The following is a 21,501-nucleotide window of genomic DNA, read 5'->3' as shown; positions in this document are numbered from 1 at the left end:
GGGAGGGCAGAAGAAAATGGAGGACTGAGGGGAGGGAAGGAGAGACATCTAGCACTGACTGGAGATATTCTTAGTTGTCCTAAGCGCGGGACTGCTACTGGCATCTAGTACGTGGTGACCAGGGGTACTGCTAATATCCTACACCACTCAGGATAGTCTTCTCACGCCAACAGTAAAGTAGTCCAAAATGTCAACAGTGCCACTGTTGAGCTGCCCTTCCTTAAGGGATAATTCAGGGGCTCCCAGAGTCTCCAGGAGTGCCATAGCCTGGACTTACAAGACTGGACAATCCAAGACCACACTGTCACTGTTGCCATCATGAGCACCCCTAGCAATGGCCACTGATCAGGCCACTAGAAAACATACACAATCTTGTTACCTTGACACTGCCACTACCTAAACACACGATTGGTAGAGCTACTATCACAAAACTGAACCCAGCTGCTGGGTGAGCTGGAGAAGCCAGTGCCCTCCCTCAAGTGTTTTGTGTTTTTGTTTCCTAAATCCACCCACCCACCTACCCACCACCAGGCATGGTGACACATGCCTCTAATTCCAGCACTCAGAAGGCAAGCACACGTGGATCTCTATGAGGTCAGCCTAGCCTACAGAGTGAGTTCCAAGGCAGCCAGAGCTACATAGTGAGACCCTGTCTCAAAGACACAAAAAGAGACAAACAAAAACAAAAAGATAGGTCCCCAGCCAAGCTGGCCTGGTTCTTTAGAAGCTCTCCCCTCAGTTAAAGGAAGAAACATTTTCCCTTGCAGAGCCAGCAAAGACGAACAGAGAGGACCCTCATGGCTGGCTCTGACCCTCACAAGCACTCACTCAGCTTCGGCCGGTGATGGGTAGATGTCATCCTTTTCATAGGCCTAGGGCCATCATCTCCTATAAACCTCACAGGAATGGGCTGGGTCATACAGCTGGAAGGGGACAGGACTGGGAAAGCAGCCCTGGTCTCTGGAGCCAGCTGGGTGTTTCTTCTGCCTCACAAGGGAGAGAAGCATTTCTGATGGGAAAATTTCTCCAGCCCTCCTCCCAATGACTTCTCATTTCTTTACTTTTCCTGAATGGCTGTTGGGATGCAGGCTAGTCAGGATCTTCCATGAAATCACCCTAACACATGGCTTCCCTTTGCTATCCTGGCCAGTAGAAAAGTCAGCCTCCAAGGAAATAGTTTAGAGCTTGGCAGAGGATTCAGACATCATCAAATTTATTTTACCAATGAAGGCACAGCACAGGGAAGGGAGAGTAGGCCAGGATCAGCCAGGCTATGACTCAGGTCTCGTGAGCACGGTCAGCAGTAAGAGGAAAACTTTATTTGGAAGGTAGGGGATGGCTGGGAATGACACAGGGATGGTGGGTGTCTCCGTGCCTTTAGGAGATATATTCTGGCTTGGCAAGATCAAAGAGGCGGTGCTGTAATTTCAATAGAGTCAAGGCAGCCACGTGCCTTGGGATTCACAGAAACCAGGCTGCCCTCTGAGGGCCTAAACTCCTTCCACATCTTCCTGCCCTGTGGCCATGGGACTCTGCTTGAACCTTGAACTGGGAAGCCCACTGTCTGATCACTGCAGCTCACAGTAGCCCCATTACAATGCACAGTCTCCTGTAACCTGACTCCTCTTCCCACACACAGGCTCTATTTTTCAGCAGTAGAGAGAACAAGTTGATTGTCCCCTGAACCAGCTCAATGACTGTCCCCAGTTATCTGAGAATAGAGATCTCCTTGAGATAAACACCCTCCCAGGACACTTCTGGGTCCCCTCTCCAAACTAGTCCCTCATGAAGAGCAGCACTGAGTGAAGAAGAAGCCTAAACCTGACTCGTTTCTCTGCAATGCAAAGGCCTGGGGCTCCCTCCTGATGAGGGAGAAACATACTCCAGGCTGGTCTTGACATCTCTAGGAGCTCCTGGTACCTTCAGAACTTCTTCATCAGCCTTGGTGAGGCCAATGGATTTGCTGGCTTGTAGTGTTGCTCTGCAGAGAGCTGTTGGACTGGTGATAGGCAGCCCAGGAATACAGGGAGGCCAGCTGCAAGCATGGCACCTTCATCTATAACTCAGAGCCAGGTTCTACTGCTTCCTCAAAAGGCAGCAGCTGGCCTGCAGCCCTCACTCACCAAGAGGATCCAGACCAGGAGTCCCTTCAGTCAGCCTCCCCCAACAGTTTCCCTACAAGTCCTGTCTGCAGAACCGTGTCCTCTCAAGGTCCCCTCGGTCTAAGATCCCAGAGGCTCAGTCTTTCTGGTCGAGGCTCAGACCCAGCTCCTGAAGACCCAGAAAACATAGAGTCCCCATCTGGAACTGGCTGTTGCTCACCATGGTGCTAGACGTTGCTACACCGCAGCCACACGGTTGTGCCTCTTGCTGAACCCTTAGGCCCCAAACTGCTGCAGGGCTACAACTCGGACTGGGATCTTGAGATTCTTGGGCCTTTGCGGATCTCTTTCCGCTTCTCCTCCTTCTTCCGGCGTTTTTCTTCTTCCCTCAGGGCCTTCTGGAAAGGGTCAGTGCTAGGAATGAACTGAGATGAGCAGAGTAATTTAATTTAGTCTAGGAGTACCAAAGAGTTTCCGCCCAGCTAAATCATGGAATGTAAAACAAGAAGGTCCCAGAGAAGGCCCTGCCTCCAGGAAATCCCAGACAAGGAAGTCAATGCGAGGGCTCTGGGACAGGCTGACTGTATCTTGAGATAATCAGGAGCTTGACAGGCAGACAGGGAAGACAGGAGATTCCAGGCCTGGGGGACAAATGTCAGCTAAGGTGTGAACTGGAAAACAAATACCCTCTTCAAGGAAGAGGGAGCTGTGTGGCTCTTGAAATACCTGCCTGACACCCTTCAGGAGCAAAGCAAGCTAGGAATCCTAGACTACAGGTGCTGCCACTAGGGAACAAGGAACAATCCCTCAGGAGAGGAGCACACAGGAGCAAAGTGGACCAGAAGAGAAAGAGATGGGATTTCCAGGCAGGCAGGGATAGGAAAGGAAGGATTTGGGGGCAACTTCAACCCCAGGGCACGACTCTCCTCCCTCCACCCTTTCCCACAAGTCTCATTCAACCCATAGCTTCTGTTGGTCTCTGTGGCTAAATAACGATCAAACTTGCATCTCTATGTCTATTTGTCTCTGTAACCGATGGCTGGTTTCCATGACGACACTCCGGCAGGTCTTTTCACATGCTGTGGCCTAGGCCCAGAATGCCCTTTCCAGCCCTGTCTGCTTTGTCTCATTTGCTCCAACTCTGCTCCCACTACCCTGGGGATCTCTTGCACGGCTGCCTCCTCGCTGGCACCCTCTCTTCTGCTTTGTACTAATTTATTCTTGTGCTCCTCCTTTGTGGTCACCTACGGCAGCATGTCCTGTGAAGACGCAATGATGGTATTGGGTGCTGTACTCCACTATGTCCCAAGCACAAAGCCTCACAACAGCACTCAGTGTGCACTTCGAACAAAATGAAGATGAGACTATAAAATACAAAAGTATCCAAAACTCAGACTGTGAATGGACAAGTGTGATCAAGGTAGGCATTAAAAACAAACTAAGAGTGCCACCTTGTGGCTTAACCTACCTGCCACATACGCAGCCATGCCTCTGGGAAAAGGGGTCTGTCCCAGCAGTGGTTCAGAGACAGGTCACAGAGCTAGTGGAATGCCCAACTAACTAGAACTAATCCAACCAGGCATTGCATGCACCTCTAGATAGTTGCCACTCTTCTCTCATAAGAGAATCTTCTCTTAATCCCAGCACTTGGGAGGCAGAGGCAGGTGAATCTCTGTGAGTTCGAGACCAGCCTGGTCTACAAGAGCTAGTTCCAGGACAGGCTCCAAAGCCACAGAGAAACCCTGTCTCAAAAAACCAAAAAAAAAAAAAAAAAGAGAGAATCTTCTCGCTGAATACAAAATGGTAGACAGGCTGGGGATCATTTGGATAGCATGCGTAAAGCCCTAGGTTCAAGCCCCAGTACGGGGGGGAACTATCGTGATCATCCCTGACCAATAAGAAGAAATTATGTTGCTCCTATAGTAGTGTCTAAGACACTATATTATGATAATGATATTATATGACATTATATTATATTATGATAATGTTACACTAAATTTATTTATTTATTTTATTTATTTATTTTGGTTTTTCAAAACAGGGTTTTTCTATAGCTTTGGGGCCTGTCCTAGAACTCGCTCTGTAGATCAAGTTGGCCTTGAACTCACAGAGATCCACCTCCCTCAAGTGCTGGGATTAAAAGTGTGCACCACCACTGCCTGGCTTCCCTAAATTTATCTTGGAAGTACTCTGACACCATCCTGTGTGACAGAAGCACATATGACTTACACTGCGAGAACTACTTGCAGAAATTTAGCATCTCCCTAGGTGCCCCCTTGTGGTGGAAAGAATCTATCCAAGACCCTGAGCACCTGAGTGCGCTGACTGAGTACACCTAGAATCAAGGTCTTGTCCAGGGCTACTTATCAGGGTTATGATGATAGAAAGCAGCCTTGAGGGGTATACTATTGGGAAGGGGTAGTAGCTACTTTGATGGGAAAACCATATTCCCTACCCTTTCTGTATAAAACAGGAACCTCAGAGGTTCTGCATGGTCCACTGTGGTTCAGCTGGGTTAAAAAACTAAGGTGCTAAACAGAAATTAGTAAACGTTGCAGGTATGGCCATGTGTGGTGGCATATGGCTGCAGTCCCTGCACTTGGAGTCCCAGCAAACAAATCTGGAGTTGAGACTAGCCTGCGCTTCATGAGACCCTGTCTCAACAAATAAGGAAACAACAGAGAAACATAGGAAAGGAGTTGCAGGTCTGGCTGCTATCTTTAAAAGTCATGTGTCTAAAGTTGGCCCTTGACTGGCAGCTGGGAACCATAGTCTAAATAAGTAAAAGTGGTTCACTGTTCTCAAACAGTCTGTGAAATCGAAATGGTTTATGATAAGTTTCCTCGCAGCAGCTTGGAGTTTGGGTACTAGTTAGATACAGTGCACTCATATAACCAACTCCCAGTAAAAACCAGAGCACTAGGTCCCTAGTGAGTTGACAAAAGATACAGTGCACTCATATAACCAACTCCCAGTAAAAACCAGAGCACTAGGTCCCTAGTGAGTTGACAAAGAAAGTTCTTGCATACTACAACTTGTTGCTAGGGAATTAAATACATCTGTGACCACTGGAAGCAAATGCTAACAGCTGGTTTCCCATGTGTCAAGGCTGGTATCAAATTCCAGAGCTCAAGTGATCATCCTAGTCAGCCTCCCAAATAGCTGGGATCACATGTGTGCCGCCACAACCGGCCAACAGGTCTATAACCTGGGATCACATGTGTGCTGCCACAACCGGTCAACAGGTCTATAACCTGGGATCACATGTGTGCCACCACAACCAGTCAACAGGTCTATAACTTGGGATTACATGTGTGCCGCCACAATTGGCCAACAGATCTCTATAATCTTGTAGAAACTCCCTTGTCCCACTCACATCTGAACCTTCTGAAGGCTCTAGGTGAAAGAGGGGGTGACTAGAGAAAAGAAAAATTATAGGCATTGAGATGGGACACATGAATAATTCAGCAATGACTCGAGCACCTAGGAAGGGCTTGAGACTCTAGAAGGCACAGAGGAACAGTGGGGGTTGGGAACACTCACACTGACACAGTCTGTGTCTCACACCATCAGAGGTCTCCTCAGAGTACCTATGTACCCATGAAGGATGGCACAAACCTGCTTTACTCTCACAGATAAACTATCCCTTATTCCTTTTTTGTTTTGTTTTGTTTAACAGAGTTTTTCTGTGTAACCATAGCTGTCCTGGAACTCACTCTATAGACCAGTGATGAAGGAGAGTCATGTGTCTATGTGTTACTTTCATTGGTTAATAAAGAAACTGCCTTGGCCCTTTGATAGGACAGAAAATTAGGTAGGCGGAGTAGACAGAACAGAATGCTGGGAGAAAGAAGCAGATTCAGGCAGATGCTATAGCTCTCCTCTCCAAGATGGACGCAGGTTAAGATCCTTCCCGGTAAGCCACCACCTCATGGTGCTATACAGATTATTAGAAATGGGTTAATCAAGATGTGAGAATTAGCCAGTAAGAGGCTAGAGCTAATGGGCCAAGCAGTGTTTAAAAGAATACAGTTTCCGTGTAATTATTTTGGGTAAAGCTAGCTGGTGGCCAGGAGCCAACCGCCGCTCCAACAGAGGACCAGACTGGCTTTGGACACAGAGATTTGCCTGCCTCTGTCTCCCAAGTACTGAGATTAAAGGTGTGTGCCAAAATGACCTGGTCTATCTTTATTCCTAATACCTAAGCAGCTTTGGGTTACATGACACAGGCAACTGAGGTTAAAATTCTGCAGTTAAATACCCTCAATGTACTGAAAACTTAAAAGTGTAAAGCAGAAGAGAAAGGGCCACAGGAATGTCTGTCCATGGTGGATGAATATTGCTTTGGGCCTATGTATTGGTTCCTATAATTATTAACAAATACATTCAGTGAGATTGGCAGGTAAAAAATCTAAATTTTAGGTGAATATAACGGATAATATACATTGATTTTAGATGATATTCTGATGGTTCAAAATAAGACTCACTAGTCCCCCCCAATATTTAAGTCTGGGTTGAGTCAGGGACCCAGAGAACATGATAATTGTAGTCAGTTCTGCAGGTTGGCTTTGCCCTAGTACTCAGACTAGCTAGCTGTGGTGGCTTTGTGCCTGTAATCTCAGCACTCAGAAGGCTAAGGCAGGAATGTGGAAAGTTTAAGGTCAACTGGGGTTACAGAGCAAGACTCTGTCTCAAAACCCAAACCAACGATCAAAAAGCAGTATCTGAGTGCAGCCTCAACAAATGACATGAAACAAACTGAGCGGATTGGTCCTCGCCTCTCAGTCAGATTAACCAGGCAGTAGGCTATGGAGTACACTACTTGCGAGGGTGCTGGGCACCTTCCTGTGTTCTTGCTGGGAACATTAATAATGCAAAATCTGGGAAGTTCTTTTGTTTGATTAATTTTGTTTTGTTTTAAAGCAGTTTTAGGTCAGGCTGGCCTCAGATTCAGTAGACAACCAAGGTGGCCTCTTGCTCCAGCCTCCTGAGTGCTGGAGTTACAGGTGAGGACCACACCGCCCTGCTAGCAACTTTACCCAGAGCGTTTCCAGGATTACTTTTGCAGAGAGACTAATCTTGGAAGGATGAGTATCCTTCCCTGGATAATGCACAGCTCAAGTCAATTCACTGTGAAGAAAGATGACAAACTTTCCTAGCATTGAAGTCTGCAGGCATAATGCAAACCCACTAAACACACAGCATCTGCCTGGCCTTCCATGTAAAGATCTGGAAGAACAGAGTACCCAAGATGATAGCCCAACAGTCAAGCTACCGCTTTTGCTGCACTGAAGAGCGTCTGTGACCTGCCGGCATCTATAAGCAGTAGCAGGCTACTTTGTCAGTCTGCTAGCAGGTACAGCCTTGGACCCGTCAGACTCCACACCCTCTGCACAGGCGTCAGTCCTCGCTTCCTAGGCATAGAAGGGGCCCTTCCTTCCCATCCTTCTTGGCCCTGCCCTGCTCCCTCTGGTCCCTTCTTCCCTGTATGTGTCACCATCTGTCTTCTCAAACTGCAGCTGTTAGCCCAAAAGCCAATTTTAGAACTCTAGATGAAAGGCACGTGCAGGAGTGAGAACAGAAGCCCCAGTGTACCAGAACCACAGGCTCAAAGCTGGGAACATCATCTGACCTCACCTGGTCATTCTGACATTCACAACTTGAGGTACATACTGTGCAATGAGATAAAGATGCTCATAGCCGCAAGAATCCTACCGTCCCCCAATCTCCACTCTATCCCCAGCTATGGTATATATTCAGAGAGGAATGATGACTTGCCAAAACCTTCAGTGACCTGAGTAATGATTTCTGGACCTGTATTCGCTGGGGTGTCCACTTCCAAGTTTAAAGCTCTCACAGTCTACCCTAGGCCTTAGCCCTGCAGACCCAGCCTCCCACGCCCATCAGACACAAAGCAGTCACAGGACCCAGCAGCTCACCTCTGTCCGGTCCATTCTAAATGGGTTCTGGAAGTCAGAGTCTTTCTCAGCGATCCCCAGCTCCTGGGCCATCTGTGGATGAAAAAACTAGTCACCCTCTTCTGCCTTCTGCTCCCTGATTACCAGCCATTCCCACTATACATGGACTTAAGCCTCAAACCCAGGCCTAGATGTGGGCCAGAAACAATGCCTAGGGACCCTCCAAGTCAGCACAGAACCCCTAGCATTAAGCCTCTATGACCCAAAGTGCCCTGAGACACACAAACAAATGTAACTAAGCATTCACAACCAAAGATAACTGACAGGGCCAACCACAGACAGATGCAAGGCTCCCAGCCCACCACTTGACAGGGTTCCCAGCCTTCTTACCAGTCCTTACCAGGTTGAGGATGGGTGAGTGGGGCCCCTGGTCAAAGACACCTGTCTGATTGCAGAAGCTGATGCCCCACCGGATGAGGAGGTTCCAGTTGGAATTACGGTCAAAGTAGTAGTGCACAATCTTTGGGAAGCGCAGCACCACATCACCAAAGAAGGCTGTGTTCTCCACCACGTGCGAGAAAGCTGGCAAGAGGCTCTTAGTGAGTCATCAGGGTAGTTGTTCTTCTCCTCTTGTCCACCCAGATGGCCCCAGACCTCCTCCAGGAATGGAGGCACTCACAAAATCCCCCAACCAGAGAAGGGTCGGCACCCATTGATCACAGGCTGTTCACTGCATGTGCAATATGCAATAAGACCCTCTAAAGTCCCCATTGATGGAATCTGGAGGGAGTGGCAATGGCTGTTCCTGTTTTACAGACTGTGTTGGTTAGGTGCTTGTTTTATTTGTTGTTGGATTTTTTTTCAACTTGACATAAGCTAGAGTCATCTGGGAAGAGGGAACCTCAATCACATCCCTCTAATGCCATGGTCCTAGATCACTGTATCTAAATCAGGAAATCAGCAATATTTTAACTTACCTACAACTATTTGTTATTTGAACTTGGTCACTTTTCCCACAAATGAGACCAACAGATCAGTTTACACTGGGATTAGAATGTTCACTCTAATGACAGGTCCCCCGACCCAGATAACAACAAAGAGTAGCCATCTCTTCACTCCTAGAGCAGAGAGGACCTGGAGAGCCCTGCCTAGCACTGGCTGGGCATCACAGGGAGGCAAGCAGAAGCCAAAGATCTGCCAGGCTGGCATGTGGGACATGGACCCATAGACTTCAGAATAATCTTGATGCTCAGAGAACTGAAGAGTTAGTTTGGTTCACAGAGAAGAGCAAAGGCAAATGACTTGTTCTCTTCCAACTGGAGAAGAGAAGCAATTCCCAGGCATGAGGGGTGGCCCCTGTAAAAGTCATCGTTCCTACGCATGAGCTGTTCCCTCCTCTCAGTGACTCTCAGGACTGGTGAGGCCAGGCCTTTAACCCCGGCACTCAGGAGGCAGAGGCAGGTGGATCGCAATTCATTTGAAGCCAACCTGGTCTACACATCAAGTTCTAGGACAGCCACGGTTACATAGTGAGAAGAAACGAAAACGTCATCTCTTGGCAGGCATGAGCGAGGAGGGACCGCCACTGAAGAGACGTTCTTGCTAGAGGGACAAAGGGACGTGAAACATTCTTTCATCTTACTCGCTTTTTTCCCCTTGTCTAAAAAGGGATTTAAGGAGCTTGTGTGTTTTACTATAGAAGCTAAGAGTGCTGGCAATCATACTCTGACTCAGCTATCTGACAAGCCTCGGCCATTTCACCTTCCAACAGAAATAATCCCTACCTGCCTTCCCAAAAAGTAGCTGGCAGACTCTATCCAGGCCCTGGGTGAGGAGGGCAGAGATTCTTTTCTGGTTTCCCTGTCCTAAGCATAGGACAACATAAGGGAATATGTGCAAGGGCAGAGAAACTGGTTCTGGACCCCAGGAATGCTTAGAGAACCACAGACAAGGCACTTATCCACCCCAGGCCAACTACTCAGGCACATATGAGGATATCCCCAGGGGACAAATGATGAGAACAGAGAAGGACCAGCTAGAGAATATCAGGGTGGCAGGCAGCAAAGCAAAGTGCTGGGGAGACCATACCGTCCTTCAGCTTCTCGTCCTGGGGGAAGGGCCCGTCGGGGAGCACATTGGCAGCGGTGAGTACTGTCCGGGAGTCCTCCAGCACCTGCAGGAACCCCATGTCTGCTAAGTGGCTCTGGGGAGACCCTCACAACCTAGCTCCAGGCCCAGTTACCTGAACGCCGCTCCCACTCTTCCGCATATACAGTCACTTCCTCATTGAACACTACCCCCCCCCCCCCCCCCCCCCGAGACCTCTGTCTGCACAAATCAAAGCCCTGCCCTGCTGGGAGCTGCCCTGTTCCCTGACACACCTTAAAGAGTCCCTTAAGCATGACATCTAGGATCTTGTACTGCTGGTGGATGTCGTTCAGCTGGGCCAGGTTCTTCAGTGCCAATAACTGCTCCCGCCGCTTCACCTCAAACATCTTCTTGTCTGAGCACCATTAAGTTAAGGGACTAGCAGAAAACACCTACCCGGGCAACCCGATGGTCCTGACTCAGAGGGCCCCTTTCTGACCTGTGATGTCTTGGATGGCCACAGCTGGGATGCCCCTGAGAAGAGGTAGGCTGTCTGTGAAGCATATAGGTCCTGTAATGTACCATTTCTCCAGATCTCAGAGACTCCACACCCATAAAAGAACCGAAAGCCAACACTCCAAGACCTGGCACCTACCCTCCCATCTCTGTGTCTTCCCGTTGTCTCTCACAATCATTCATTATTCCAGGACCTCCAGCAATTCGCTTAAACTATAATCTCAGCCTGAAATGCCCCCACAATTCTCCTGGAGCTTTTATCCTCAAGACCTTGCTCAGAAAGAAGGTCCACAGTACAGTGCTTCTCCCAAGACCTCCAGTATCCACCAGAGCCTCGATCCAGAGAATCAAGGCCATTCACTTGGATGTTCTGGTGGTTTAAATGAGAATGGCCCCCATAGGTTCATATTTAAATGTTTGGTTCCCAGTTTGTTAGACCCTTTAGGAAGGATTAGGAGGTGGAAGTGTGACCTTGTTGGAGATGTATCACTGGAGATGGGCTTTGAGGTTTCAAAAGCCCACACCAAGCACAGTCTCTCTTTCTCTCTGCCTCCTGCCTATAGACAAGGATATAAGCTCTTAGCTACTGCTCCAGTACCATGGCTGCCTGTCTTCCCACCATGATGATCAAGGACTAACCCTCTGAAACTGTAAGCAAGCTCTCAATCAAATGCAGCCTTGGTCATGGTTTCTCTTCACAGCAACAGTAACTAACGTGCATGTTTCTCCTTCTAGCTCTGTGAATGCCTCAAAACCAGGGATGGTCTTGTCCTTGTGTTGCCTAGATATGGCTCAGAGAACCAGTGTCAAGATAAGCTAGCAATCCAGAGTTCTGGAGGACCTGCCTGGGGTCTCACCAGCCAGGTGCTACACACGAACACTCCTCATTTGCAGAGCTGAGAGATGGGCCTAAACTTCAGTTAACATGTGGGGAACCAGCTCAGGAGAAAACTGATTTGCTCATAGTCTGGTTAGAGCTTGCTTCCTCCTCCCATTCTTCCCAACTCTGCTCATTCCTGGGATTCCCCTAAGAAGTTACGGGCACTGAGAGATCTCATTTACCCCACCCAATCCCCAAAGAGATACAGATCTTGAGGCTGGGGTCCACGCTGGTCTTTGGGGTGCCTGTGACTTCTGTGCCGGACAACAGCAGGACGAAGACGGGTGCGAGGGACTGAAGAAGGGCCATGTCTGAGACTCTGGAGCTGCGGGAGTAAACCAGAAACGAGTGAGCTCAGTGAAAAGCAACTCCCTCAGACATGGCCCAGCCTCCAAATGCCAAGAATTCAGCTTTGAGAAGCCCTGAAGATCTAGCCAGGACTGGTGACTAGCACACACACACACAGTACAGGTCTATAGGACTGCAGGAGAAAGACAGGAAGAGGGACTTGGCAATGCTTACAATACTGGGGCGACTGAGGCCAGGGCTCTAGGACGGAGTGTGAGAACATTTGCCTTTATAACTGGGCAATTGTCCCAGCTCTCTAAACCACAGCTTCTTTACTTGTAAAGCAGGACTTAGGAGGTCTCTTTCCTGATGCAGAGAGGCAGGTCTGGATGATGTACTATGTCTGGAGGAAGGGGCTGGTCAATAGCACTCCTCTAGTTCCCTGTCCTAGCCTCCTAGGAGGGTACTAACCAGGAACTCTCAGGCAGTGAAAAAATATGTAAAACTTGTGTGGGTTCCCTCCTTCTCCAACTTCTTCCAACATCAGAACAAACATACAAGCAAATATACTTTAAAAAAAAAAAAAGACAGGGCTAGGGAGATGATTCGATTGGTAAAGTTGGAACCATGAAGTTTTGAGTTCACTCCCTAGTATCTACGTACACACTGGGCACAGTGTATGTTTGTGGTCTAGAGCTGGAGACAGAATATCCCTGGGACTCAACTAGTCTGACTGAATCTAGGAGCCCCAGGTTCAGTGACAGACACTGTCTCAACAAATAGGGTAGAGGACAATTAGGGAAGATATTTGATATTGGCCTCTGACCTCCACATGCACACACACAGAAGTGTCCACACATGAACACATACACAATTTAAAAAGAAAATCATAAGAAGAAGATGATCAGGTACAACATTAGTAAGTGGGGGCCAGGAGTTGTGGCTCATGACTTTAAGCCTATCATTTGGGAGTCTGAGGCAGAACTTCCTTAAGTTTGAGGCTATTCTAGGGTACATGGTGAGATCGTGTCTAAAACTCCAAAATGGATAGAATAATGGGTGGAAGATGAAAGTCAAGGGAGGCGTCATACTCAGATACCCGGTTTTACTAATGTTTCCATTTGGGGGACAAAAATAAACAAACGAATGAATGAACGGCTGAATGAATGAACGACTGAAAGGCCTGTCCAGAGCCTCACAGTTGTTCCTACACTGAGCCAAAAGTCCAACTCTCAGTTCAGCGTCCCTTGTCTCTAAATACGGAAAGGGCACCTGATATCAAAGCTGGCCACACCCGACCTCAACCCAGAGTTTGAATTGCTCAGTCAGAGGCCGTTAGAGCGGCGGTGGCGCACGCCTTTAATCCCAGCACTCGGGAGGCAGAGGCAGGCGGATCTCTGGGAGTTCGAGGCCAGCCTGGTCTACAGAGCTAGTTCCAGGACAGGATCCAAAGCTACAGAGAAACCCTGTCTCGGAAAAAAAAAAAAAAAAAAAAAAAAAAGAACCTCTGTCCCGACTTCCTAGATGGGACAGCTGAAGTCTAGAGAAGGACTCCAAGCTCATTCAGGACCCTCCACCACCCGCTTCACGTTCCAGGACCCTAGGGAACCTGAATCAGGCCACAGCAAAACTTAGGAAAACAGAAATTTACAAGACAAACTAAAATAACTCGAGCAGGACAAACGTGAGAAAGGAAGGAAAGAAGCGGACTGTGGGGACAGGTCTGGTTTCTTTACTGTAACTCTACTATTCGGCCTCTAAACCTCGCTTCTGTCCCAAGCGTCCCTAGACTCTGCAAGCCTCTCTGAACTTGTTTAGAAGAGTCAGTGGTAGCGGCCGGCCGTTGGTAGCGAGCCCGTGTAAGAGGTGTCCGAGTCTCGAAACCCGGACGCAGGGCAGTGGGTTCCGCACTCCCCTCCCAAGAAGCCGACACTACAGCCCGGCACCCCCGCCACCACCTACCCGGGCCGGCGGTGCAAGGAGATGAGGGCAGCCCCTCGGTGTGCAGCTCAACTCCCGGACCCAGCCAACTCCGGCGAAAGCGCGGAACTCTAAGAGTACCTGGCCCGCCGCGCACCCAGACCGACCACCGTCCCACCCACTGCGCTGCTCCGGACCAATGAGATCGGGCCGCGACGGCCGCGCGCCGCTGACTTCACTTCCGGCCCCGCCCCCGGCGGGCTCCGGTGCCTGTCACGACAGCTGTTGGCCCCGGCGTGGTCCGGTCGAAGGCGTCCCTCGGCGCGGCAGATCTCATTTCTGGTCGAGTTAGAGGAAACTAAGCTAAGCTGCGGTGGGGGCTTTACTTTGCTTAAAGCGCGTCAGCAAGCCCAGGCCCGAAACCCTGGCTGCCCAGGCGCTGCAAGTGTGATGCTTGATGTCTCATCTGAGTCTTCTTTCAACCGCAGTTCACAAGATCCCGAGAACTTTTGAAAGAACTAGCAGAACTCTTAGTGCGGAACGCGGGCACCCACTGCTTGCTGCTTCGGTACACTAATTTCTAAACTAGAGCGCTCCGTCTGGTCATACATTTTCAGTTTTGCCCGGTGGTGGGGCTGGGGAGGGTGTCGGGACAGCTAGATCCGGGAAGACAGGTGGAGTGGTCAGTTAGAGCGCAGAGGCCCAGGCTGGGCTGATAAACAGGTGTGGGCAGAGTTGTCTGCCAGCAGCCAGCGACGGGTAGCTGTTAAAAGATCACTGCCCATGTGGGCTTTGAGAGGGCTGGCTTGAGCCAGGGGAGCTGAGGCAGATTTGCCCAGCAAGGCAGGCTGAGGGTTTGATTGCCTTTGCCTGAGACTTATACCTCTCCCTATGACCACTCGAGGGAAAGACACCCTCAGAGTTCCAACTACAAGCCCTTGCTCTGCCCTCCCAGCTCAGGGTCCTCTCGTTCTCTATGCACATCTACTATGAGGCACTTTGCACAGGCTCCTTAAATGCCGTCTCCACTCCGCCCCTCTCCACCTTTGTTAAAACCCAGTGTCCAACTGACAGCTGAGGAACAAGTTTCAGAAAGGTGAGTTCAGAAAGAAAGCCCACACAGGAATGTGAACTCATTGCTTTATTTCAGGATTCCATTTTCACAGTGGAGTAAATGGCTCCCGGCGAAGGACTGAGATTGACATTTTTCCATCAACAACTGTCCTGAATGTTTCTACAGGTCTCCCTTCTTTCCGCGTCTGGGCCTTCGTGTCCTTAGAGCTCAGTCTCTGATGTGGGACATGGAAACTGACACACCCCCAAGGCAGCTGGCAGGAAGCATGAGAGGAGAATAGGAGAGAAATGGAGCTGAAGGGGTAGGGAAGGGAATCCCACACTTCCAGAACCCCAAAGGGCAAGAACGGTCGGACAAGAGCATGGATGTGGGGCTGGAAAGACGGCTCAGTGGTTAGGAGCACTGGATGTTCTTCCAGAGGACCCACATGGTGGTTCTCAACTATCTGTAACTCCAGTTCCAGGGAATACACCCTCACAATACGTACATGCAGGTAAAACCCCAATGTACATAAAGTAGAAATAAATTATGTATTAAAAGGAGCATGGGTGCTTCTAAAATGGAGAAGTAGTCCTACACACACACAGAGGCACTATAATGTCTCCAGCACATCACAACCTAGAGGACTGTGGCCACCAGGACAGCCAGTCGTCCCCCCTCTGTTCTTCTCCTCCTCCCCCCTCCCATGTTTTTCAAGACACAGTGTCTCTGTAACAGCCCTGGCTACCCAGGAACTCACTTTGTAGACCAGGCTGGTCTCACTTGCCTCTTCCTGAGTCCTGGGATTGAAGGTGAGCATTACCAGTGCCTGGTAACTAACTCTCTCTCTCTCTTTCTCTCCCCCTTACCTCCCTCTCTCCATCTGTCTCTGTCACTCTCTCTGAGATAAGGTATTGTTAAGCCGGGTGGTGGTGGCACATGCCTTTAATCCCAGCATTCAGGAGGCAGAGGCAGGTGGACCTCTGTGAGTTAGAGGCCAGCCTGGTCTACAAGAGCTAGTTCCAGGACAGAAACCAAAGCTACAGAGAAACCTTGTCTTGAAAAAACAAACAAACAAATACTGCTACAGCCTCCGTGGCCTTGGAGATGTTGCTCAGGCCACAGCGCCCACCCAGAAGCAAGAAAGGATACAGCATGTCTTGAAGGGCTGGCTGGGCTGGGAAGGTCCTGGAACAAAGTCTCTCCAAGGAGGCCTGCAAAGTCTGGATTTTGTTGTGGTCAGTCAGGAGACCCGCACTCTGGACCTGCAGGAGAAGGGACAGGAGAGACTGGCCCTCTCTAACTGTCCCCCACCACTCAGATTCTTGACTTCCTAATGGCTTAAGTGGCCAGAGCTTCCACTCGCCACAGAGAAGATGGTCTTGAGGGTCTAGCCTCATACAACTGTATAGTATCCTTTTCCCACTCACCTGCAGGAAGAAGCCACGCAGAGCCTGGAGGGTATCATTTGGGAGAGTTGACAGGTCAGCCAGTGCTTCAGCTTGCAAAATAAGACCCACCTCTTCACGAGAGAGGATGTTGTTACTCTGGTACCGCACAAACTAGCCCAGAAGAAAAGCCCCAAAAGCCCATAATTAGAGGAGATGCTGTTTCTGTCCACTGCTGTGCCTAGCACTGAGCAGGGAACACCATTCTCAAGTCCAGAGTCCTGCTTTTAAGGGTCGCACTGGTGAGAATGGGTGGGATTGTCTCACAGGGGAACAGGGCAAATGAGGTAGATTGGGTCCAGAGAGAGCTGGCCTTAGTGACTTCTTCATCAGGCTCCCTCCCTCAGCCTTGCACTGCAAACTCATGGCCAAGATGGACTGAGTGTGTTTCCTGTAACCTCCCTATGTGCTCTTGACCCTACTACTCCCACCTCACTTCCTAAAATACTGTCTCCTTCTGCCTATTGCTCCTTTAAGCTTCGACTGACACATTACTTACACTTCACAAAAGCAATGAATTCTCTCCGTGTTTTCACCTCTGATTTATTTGTGGGTGAGCTTCACTGTCAGCCATGAGCTTGTCCCTTTGTTCTTCATTCAGCAAGAATTATTAATGTGCCAAATACCCTGTCACTCAAAATATCAAACTTAAGGCCGGGCGGTGGTGGCGCACGCCTTTAATCCCAGCACTCGGGAGGCAGAGGCAGGTGGATCTCTGTGAGTTCGAGGCCAGCCTGGTCTACAAGAGCTAGTTCCAGGACAGGCACCAAAAACTACAGAGAAACCCTGTCTCGAAAATAAATTTAAAAAAATAAATTAATTAAAAAAATATCAAACTTAACTATTCATTTACTTGTCTTTCTCATTTTCTAGAATAAGGGACCTCTGGAGGCAGAGTATGTGACTCTGGGACATCCTTAGTACTTAGACCTGTCATGTGGCAAAAGACTTCATTAAAGAAGTAAGAGAAAATGTGTCCTAAGGTTAGCTGTAGCTATTCACAGGAAATCCCTGGGCAAGTCTCTTGTAGGGAGAAGGCCTACAACTGCTCCTTAAAGATTAGGGTCACCTAAAATACCTTTGTGTTTTGAACTTCTTTAGCAACACCCTGCTGGTATCTTCCAACCATAGAGCTCTCCTGTCTGCACTTACCACGGTCATAAGTCTCAGTATCTCAGGTCTCAGGAAGGAATTCTCTCCAGCATCCAAGAGGGTGAACAGCAAAAACCGATTCCAGGGCTGGGAGGCCACATGGAGTGCTGTAAGAAACATCAGTCCCCGTGGTTAACGCTGTCCTTCCAGAGACCCGGGGAACATGCCCAAAGAGGAGTTTCTCCTATTGGCTTAAAACAGGCTGGGTTCATGAGGTCTCTTGCCTGGACTTCTACCCACCTATCTGGACTCTCAGCAAAACAGTCTATCCCATAACTATGAGAGGTAGACAACTAGAAAGTCTCTGCTACTTAAGAGCACTGTGACCACGGTTAGGCAGATCACTTTAAAACTCTGGTGCTCAGTGCCCACATCTATACAATGGGCATACAGAGTCCTCTGCATGGTTGTCAGCACTGGGGCAGTAAGATGATGGGTTGGTGCCCTCCCATCTTGATCATGGACAATGAGAGAATAAGGACGGTTTCTACCAATGTCTGGGCTCCTGGCATGCAAGTAGTCCAGCAAGGCTTCCAGACAGCCAACACAGGCTTGCGATAATAGAGGGTCTTTCTGGGAAAACAAAACAGAATTAGAGCCAGGATTTATTTGTTTTTCTAAGACAAGATCTCATGTAGTTAGGCTGGCCTCAAACTCCAGGAACATCATATATATATATTAACCAATAAGGTTTAATTTTTTAGTTATTTAGATTTGTTTTTCAGATATGGAATACAATACTGTAGATAACTTTAAGTGTTTGTCAGAGTCATCTGTCATGTACAAAGCACAATATTTATATTAAATAACACCTTTTTGTGAAGCATACTCTTTTATTTTTCCTGAAACAGGTCTCACTATTACATTCCCAGCTGACTTAGATTCTACTGTGGAGATCAGGCTGGCCTCAGACTTGGGGCAATCCTACTGCTTCTACTTCCCAAGTACTAAGATTAGGGGCACAACAAGGCACCCAGTTGTAACAAACTTTCGAAGGAAGACTTATTTACTTCTGCTTTATGTATACAAGTGTTTTACCTATATGTATATCTATGCACTATATGTGTACCTGGTGCCCACAGAGGCCAGAAGAGGGATTGCTGCCCACAGAAGTGGAATTACAGATGGTTGTGAACCACTGTGTGGCTGCTGGAAACTGAACCTGAGTTCTCTGCCAGAGTATCTAGTGCTCTTAACAACTGAACCAGCTCTACAGCCCCCAAAGATGTATTTATTTTTATTTTATATGTATGAGTATATGTATGAAAGTGTACCATGTGAATGCAGTACCCACAGAGGCCAGAAAAGGTCACTGGATCTCTGGGAACTGGAGTCATAGATGGTTGTCATCACCCTTGTGAATGCTGGAAACTGAACCCAGGTCCTCTGCAAGAGGAGGAAGTGCCCTTAAAAGTTACCTTTTTTGAAAATGTGATTTGTTTTAGAAAAGGAGATGGACCCTGGGACCCACTAAAAGGTTCACCCATAAGACATTGGAAGACTTACAGTGTGTCTAAACCAGCAGAACCTGGTTTACTTTTTAAACATCAGAACCTTTTATCAAACAAAACTTTAAACTCTAACAAACACATGACAAATTCACTATCACCAGTCACTTGTTTAATGGTGCACAGATGCGCTGCATTCTTTCATGCTGCACTTGTTTAACTCTGTGAAGCTTTGTTACTTTGCCTGTCTAAAACACCTGATTGGTCTAATAAAGAGCTGGACAGCCAATAGCTAGGAAGGAGAGGAATAGATAGGAGAAGAAAAAGAAGATGAGGACACCAGGGACCAGCCACATAGCCACATAGCCACAGAGTAAGAAAAAAAGAAATACAGAATAAAGAAAGGTAAAAAGCCCAGAGGCAAGAGATAGTTAGAGAAAAACTCGATCATGTAAGTTAGGAAAGCTAGCGAGAAACAAGCCAAGCTAAGGCTGGGCATTCATAAGTAAGTCTCTGTGTATTTATTTGGGAGTTGCGTGGTGGGCCCTCAAAGAGTTAAAAAAACAAACAAACAACCTACAGACCTGTATCTTACATGCCTTCTAAAAGACCCCTTTAACTACACTATACTATTGGCTCTGTCCCTCTAGAAGCCTCTAATACAATGACCTGAACTCTTGGTCTTCCTGCTGCCACCTCCCAAATGCTGGGGTTTCACATACGTGACTCAATGGCTGCTCTGACAGAAACACTCATCTCCTGAGAGGAAGCCGTCTTTTCCTGCTGTCCCACCGCAGGGGCCTGCTCAGCCGGAGCCTTACCTGCACTAGGAGGTTCTGAAGCCCGATGAGCAGGGACAGCACCTGTGATGTGTCCAGTGGAGCTAGGACAGTGTCCTCAGGAGTTGGCAGCGGTTGGCCCCCTGAGGGCACCAAGGCCACCAAGGCAGAAGAAAATCTTTGCTTCAGGGCTGTCCGCAGGAATCGTAGGATGGCAGCTAGAAAGAGGAGACTCCTGACACCCCATTCCTCCTCCACCCAGAAGGGGAAATGGTGCTGATAGAGAATTATGGCCTGGGCGCGTGGTCCTGTCTAAGAATCCAAGGGAAAGGTTTTTTTCTCCCACTGGGAAGTCCACACCGTACCTGACAGCAGTGCAGACTTTTTCTTTGGAAAGCTGAGAGCCTTCAGTACTTGGCTTAGCTCCACAGATAACGTCTGATGGACCTGGCAAAGAAGCAGGGAAAGGGGCTAATCCCAATCAGTGTTCTGTAGGTGGAAGTAGAAATGGCTACCCACTTCCTATTGCACTTGCTGCATCAAGACACAGGCCTCTGAGCCTGTCCTGATGCCAGGAGTGTGAGGAGGACAAGCCTGCACCTAGAGAACTAACTCCACGCTGAAGTCGTCCCAGACAGCACAGCCTCCAGGAAGCCTTGTTCAGCCTCATCTGCAGCCTGGTCTCTGGCTCCACTCACCTAACCCGGAACACCTAGAGTTCGACACACCAAATCAGAACCTTGGCTCTTGCCAAGGGTGGTGGCACATGCCGATTGTGGCCTTGAGAGGGGAGGATTGGGGGCTCAAGGCCAGCCTGAATTATATAGTGAATCACTAGGTAAACATAGCGGGTAAGTCACGGAATCTCTGCCTCCTGCTTTTCTGCCTCCAGTGTCATCCTGGAGACTGGTGCAGGAGTAAACATGAGTCAGATGTCCAACTGAGCAGCTGGACAGGGCGGCGGGTTCAAAGCCGGTCTGTTCTGCCCTCCTCCATCAGAACACGAGCTGCCCGAGGGCGACTACTACTCTGCTCGACTCAGAGTCTAGCACAAGGAGATCCCTTACAGATCTGAGGCTGAATTAGGACAGTGCAGCTGGGTAGGAGCAGGTGGCCGGCTAGGTATATGCTGATGGCCAGGCGCAGTCAAGAAGGAGGAAGGAGGGCAGCCTTCTACCCAGGCACATGACCAGAGAAGTGAGAGTGATCCAAGCTCCTCACAGAGTAAATCAGGGAAGGTTCTGTTCTGAATCACCCATGGGACCATCACAGTGACACAAACCTATAAAATCATATCTGGGAGGTCGAGGCAGGAGGATGAGGAATCAAAGGCCAGAACTAGGTACCTAACAAATCTGAGGCCTGTCTGGGCCACATGACATCCTATCACAATAAAATTTAAAAAAAAAAAAAAAAAAAAGAGAGAGACAGGCATGGCTATGCATGCCTTTAATTCTCCCATTCCAGTGGCACCGGCAGGCAGATCTCTGTGAGGTGGAGATCAACCCAATCTACATAGCCAGCTCCAGGATTACAGAGAGGAATCCTGTTTTAATAAATAAATAATAAATAAAAATCAGCCCTAGGCAACGCCACGCAGGGTCTGCCACAGCACAGAACTGCCGTCATTTGCCACTACCACAGGAGCCAAAGCTGATTTCCCTTGTAACAGAGAACTGGCCGTGCTGGCTGCTGCACAAATACTGCGGAAGCCAGAGATGGTGTCTGCCCATGAGGAGCAGCTTGGGGAAGAGCTAGATGTGTATGAAATGGCCAGGAGTGGAGCTCACAAAGGACCTTGTGATGACACAAGAAGGAAACAAGGGTTTCTGTGGAGAAGTCCCCTGCTTTTGTGTTCTCTGTGTCCACCTCCAACAATGACAATGACAGCTAACTACATGTGGCACT

The 21,501-nt window shown here is 48.7% G+C and overlaps 2 protein-coding genes across 2 annotated transcripts in view; both read right to left on the bottom strand.

The window, feature by feature from the left end:
* Positions 1-1,244: 1,244 nt before the first annotated feature.
* Ccdc134 (coiled-coil domain containing 134) lies at positions 1,245-13,881 on the bottom strand. The gene is made up of 7 exons (XM_057792071.1): positions 13,755-13,881; positions 11,711-11,829; positions 10,402-10,523; positions 10,109-10,193; positions 8,421-8,602; positions 8,042-8,113; positions 1,245-2,527 (listed from the first exon to the last, which is right to left on the bottom strand). The coding sequence occupies exons 2-7, from the start codon at positions 11,811-11,813 to the stop codon at positions 2,402-2,404; spliced, it is 690 nt and encodes a 229-aa protein (XP_057648054.1). The 5' UTR covers positions 11,814-11,829; positions 13,755-13,881; the 3' UTR covers positions 1,245-2,401.
* A 1,074-nt stretch (positions 13,882-14,955) lies between these two features.
* Positions 14,956-21,501, bottom strand: part of Mei1 (meiotic double-stranded break formation protein 1) — a 62,990-nt gene continuing 56,444 nt past the window's right edge. Inside the window, exons 25-31 of the mRNA XM_057792249.1 lie at positions 19,959-20,040; positions 19,636-19,811; positions 17,858-17,939; positions 17,367-17,473; positions 16,197-16,328; positions 15,919-16,031; positions 14,956-15,040 (exon numbers count right to left, since the gene is read on the bottom strand). Coding sequence (XP_057648232.1) covers positions 14,995-15,040; positions 15,919-16,031; positions 16,197-16,328; positions 17,367-17,473; positions 17,858-17,939; positions 19,636-19,811; positions 19,959-20,040 — 738 coding nt within the window. The 3' untranslated portion in view covers positions 14,956-14,994. The remainder of the gene's footprint in view (positions 15,041-15,918; positions 16,032-16,196; positions 16,329-17,366; positions 17,474-17,857; positions 17,940-19,635; positions 19,812-19,958; positions 20,041-21,501) is intronic.

This window comes from Chionomys nivalis, chromosome 17 (genome assembly GCF_950005125.1).
Source record: "Chionomys nivalis chromosome 17, mChiNiv1.1, whole genome shotgun sequence".
NCBI lineage: Eukaryota > Metazoa > Chordata > Mammalia > Rodentia > Cricetidae > Chionomys > Chionomys nivalis.
The sequence above is the reverse complement of the archived record's forward strand: the minus strand, read 5'-3'. Positions and strand labels throughout refer to the sequence as shown.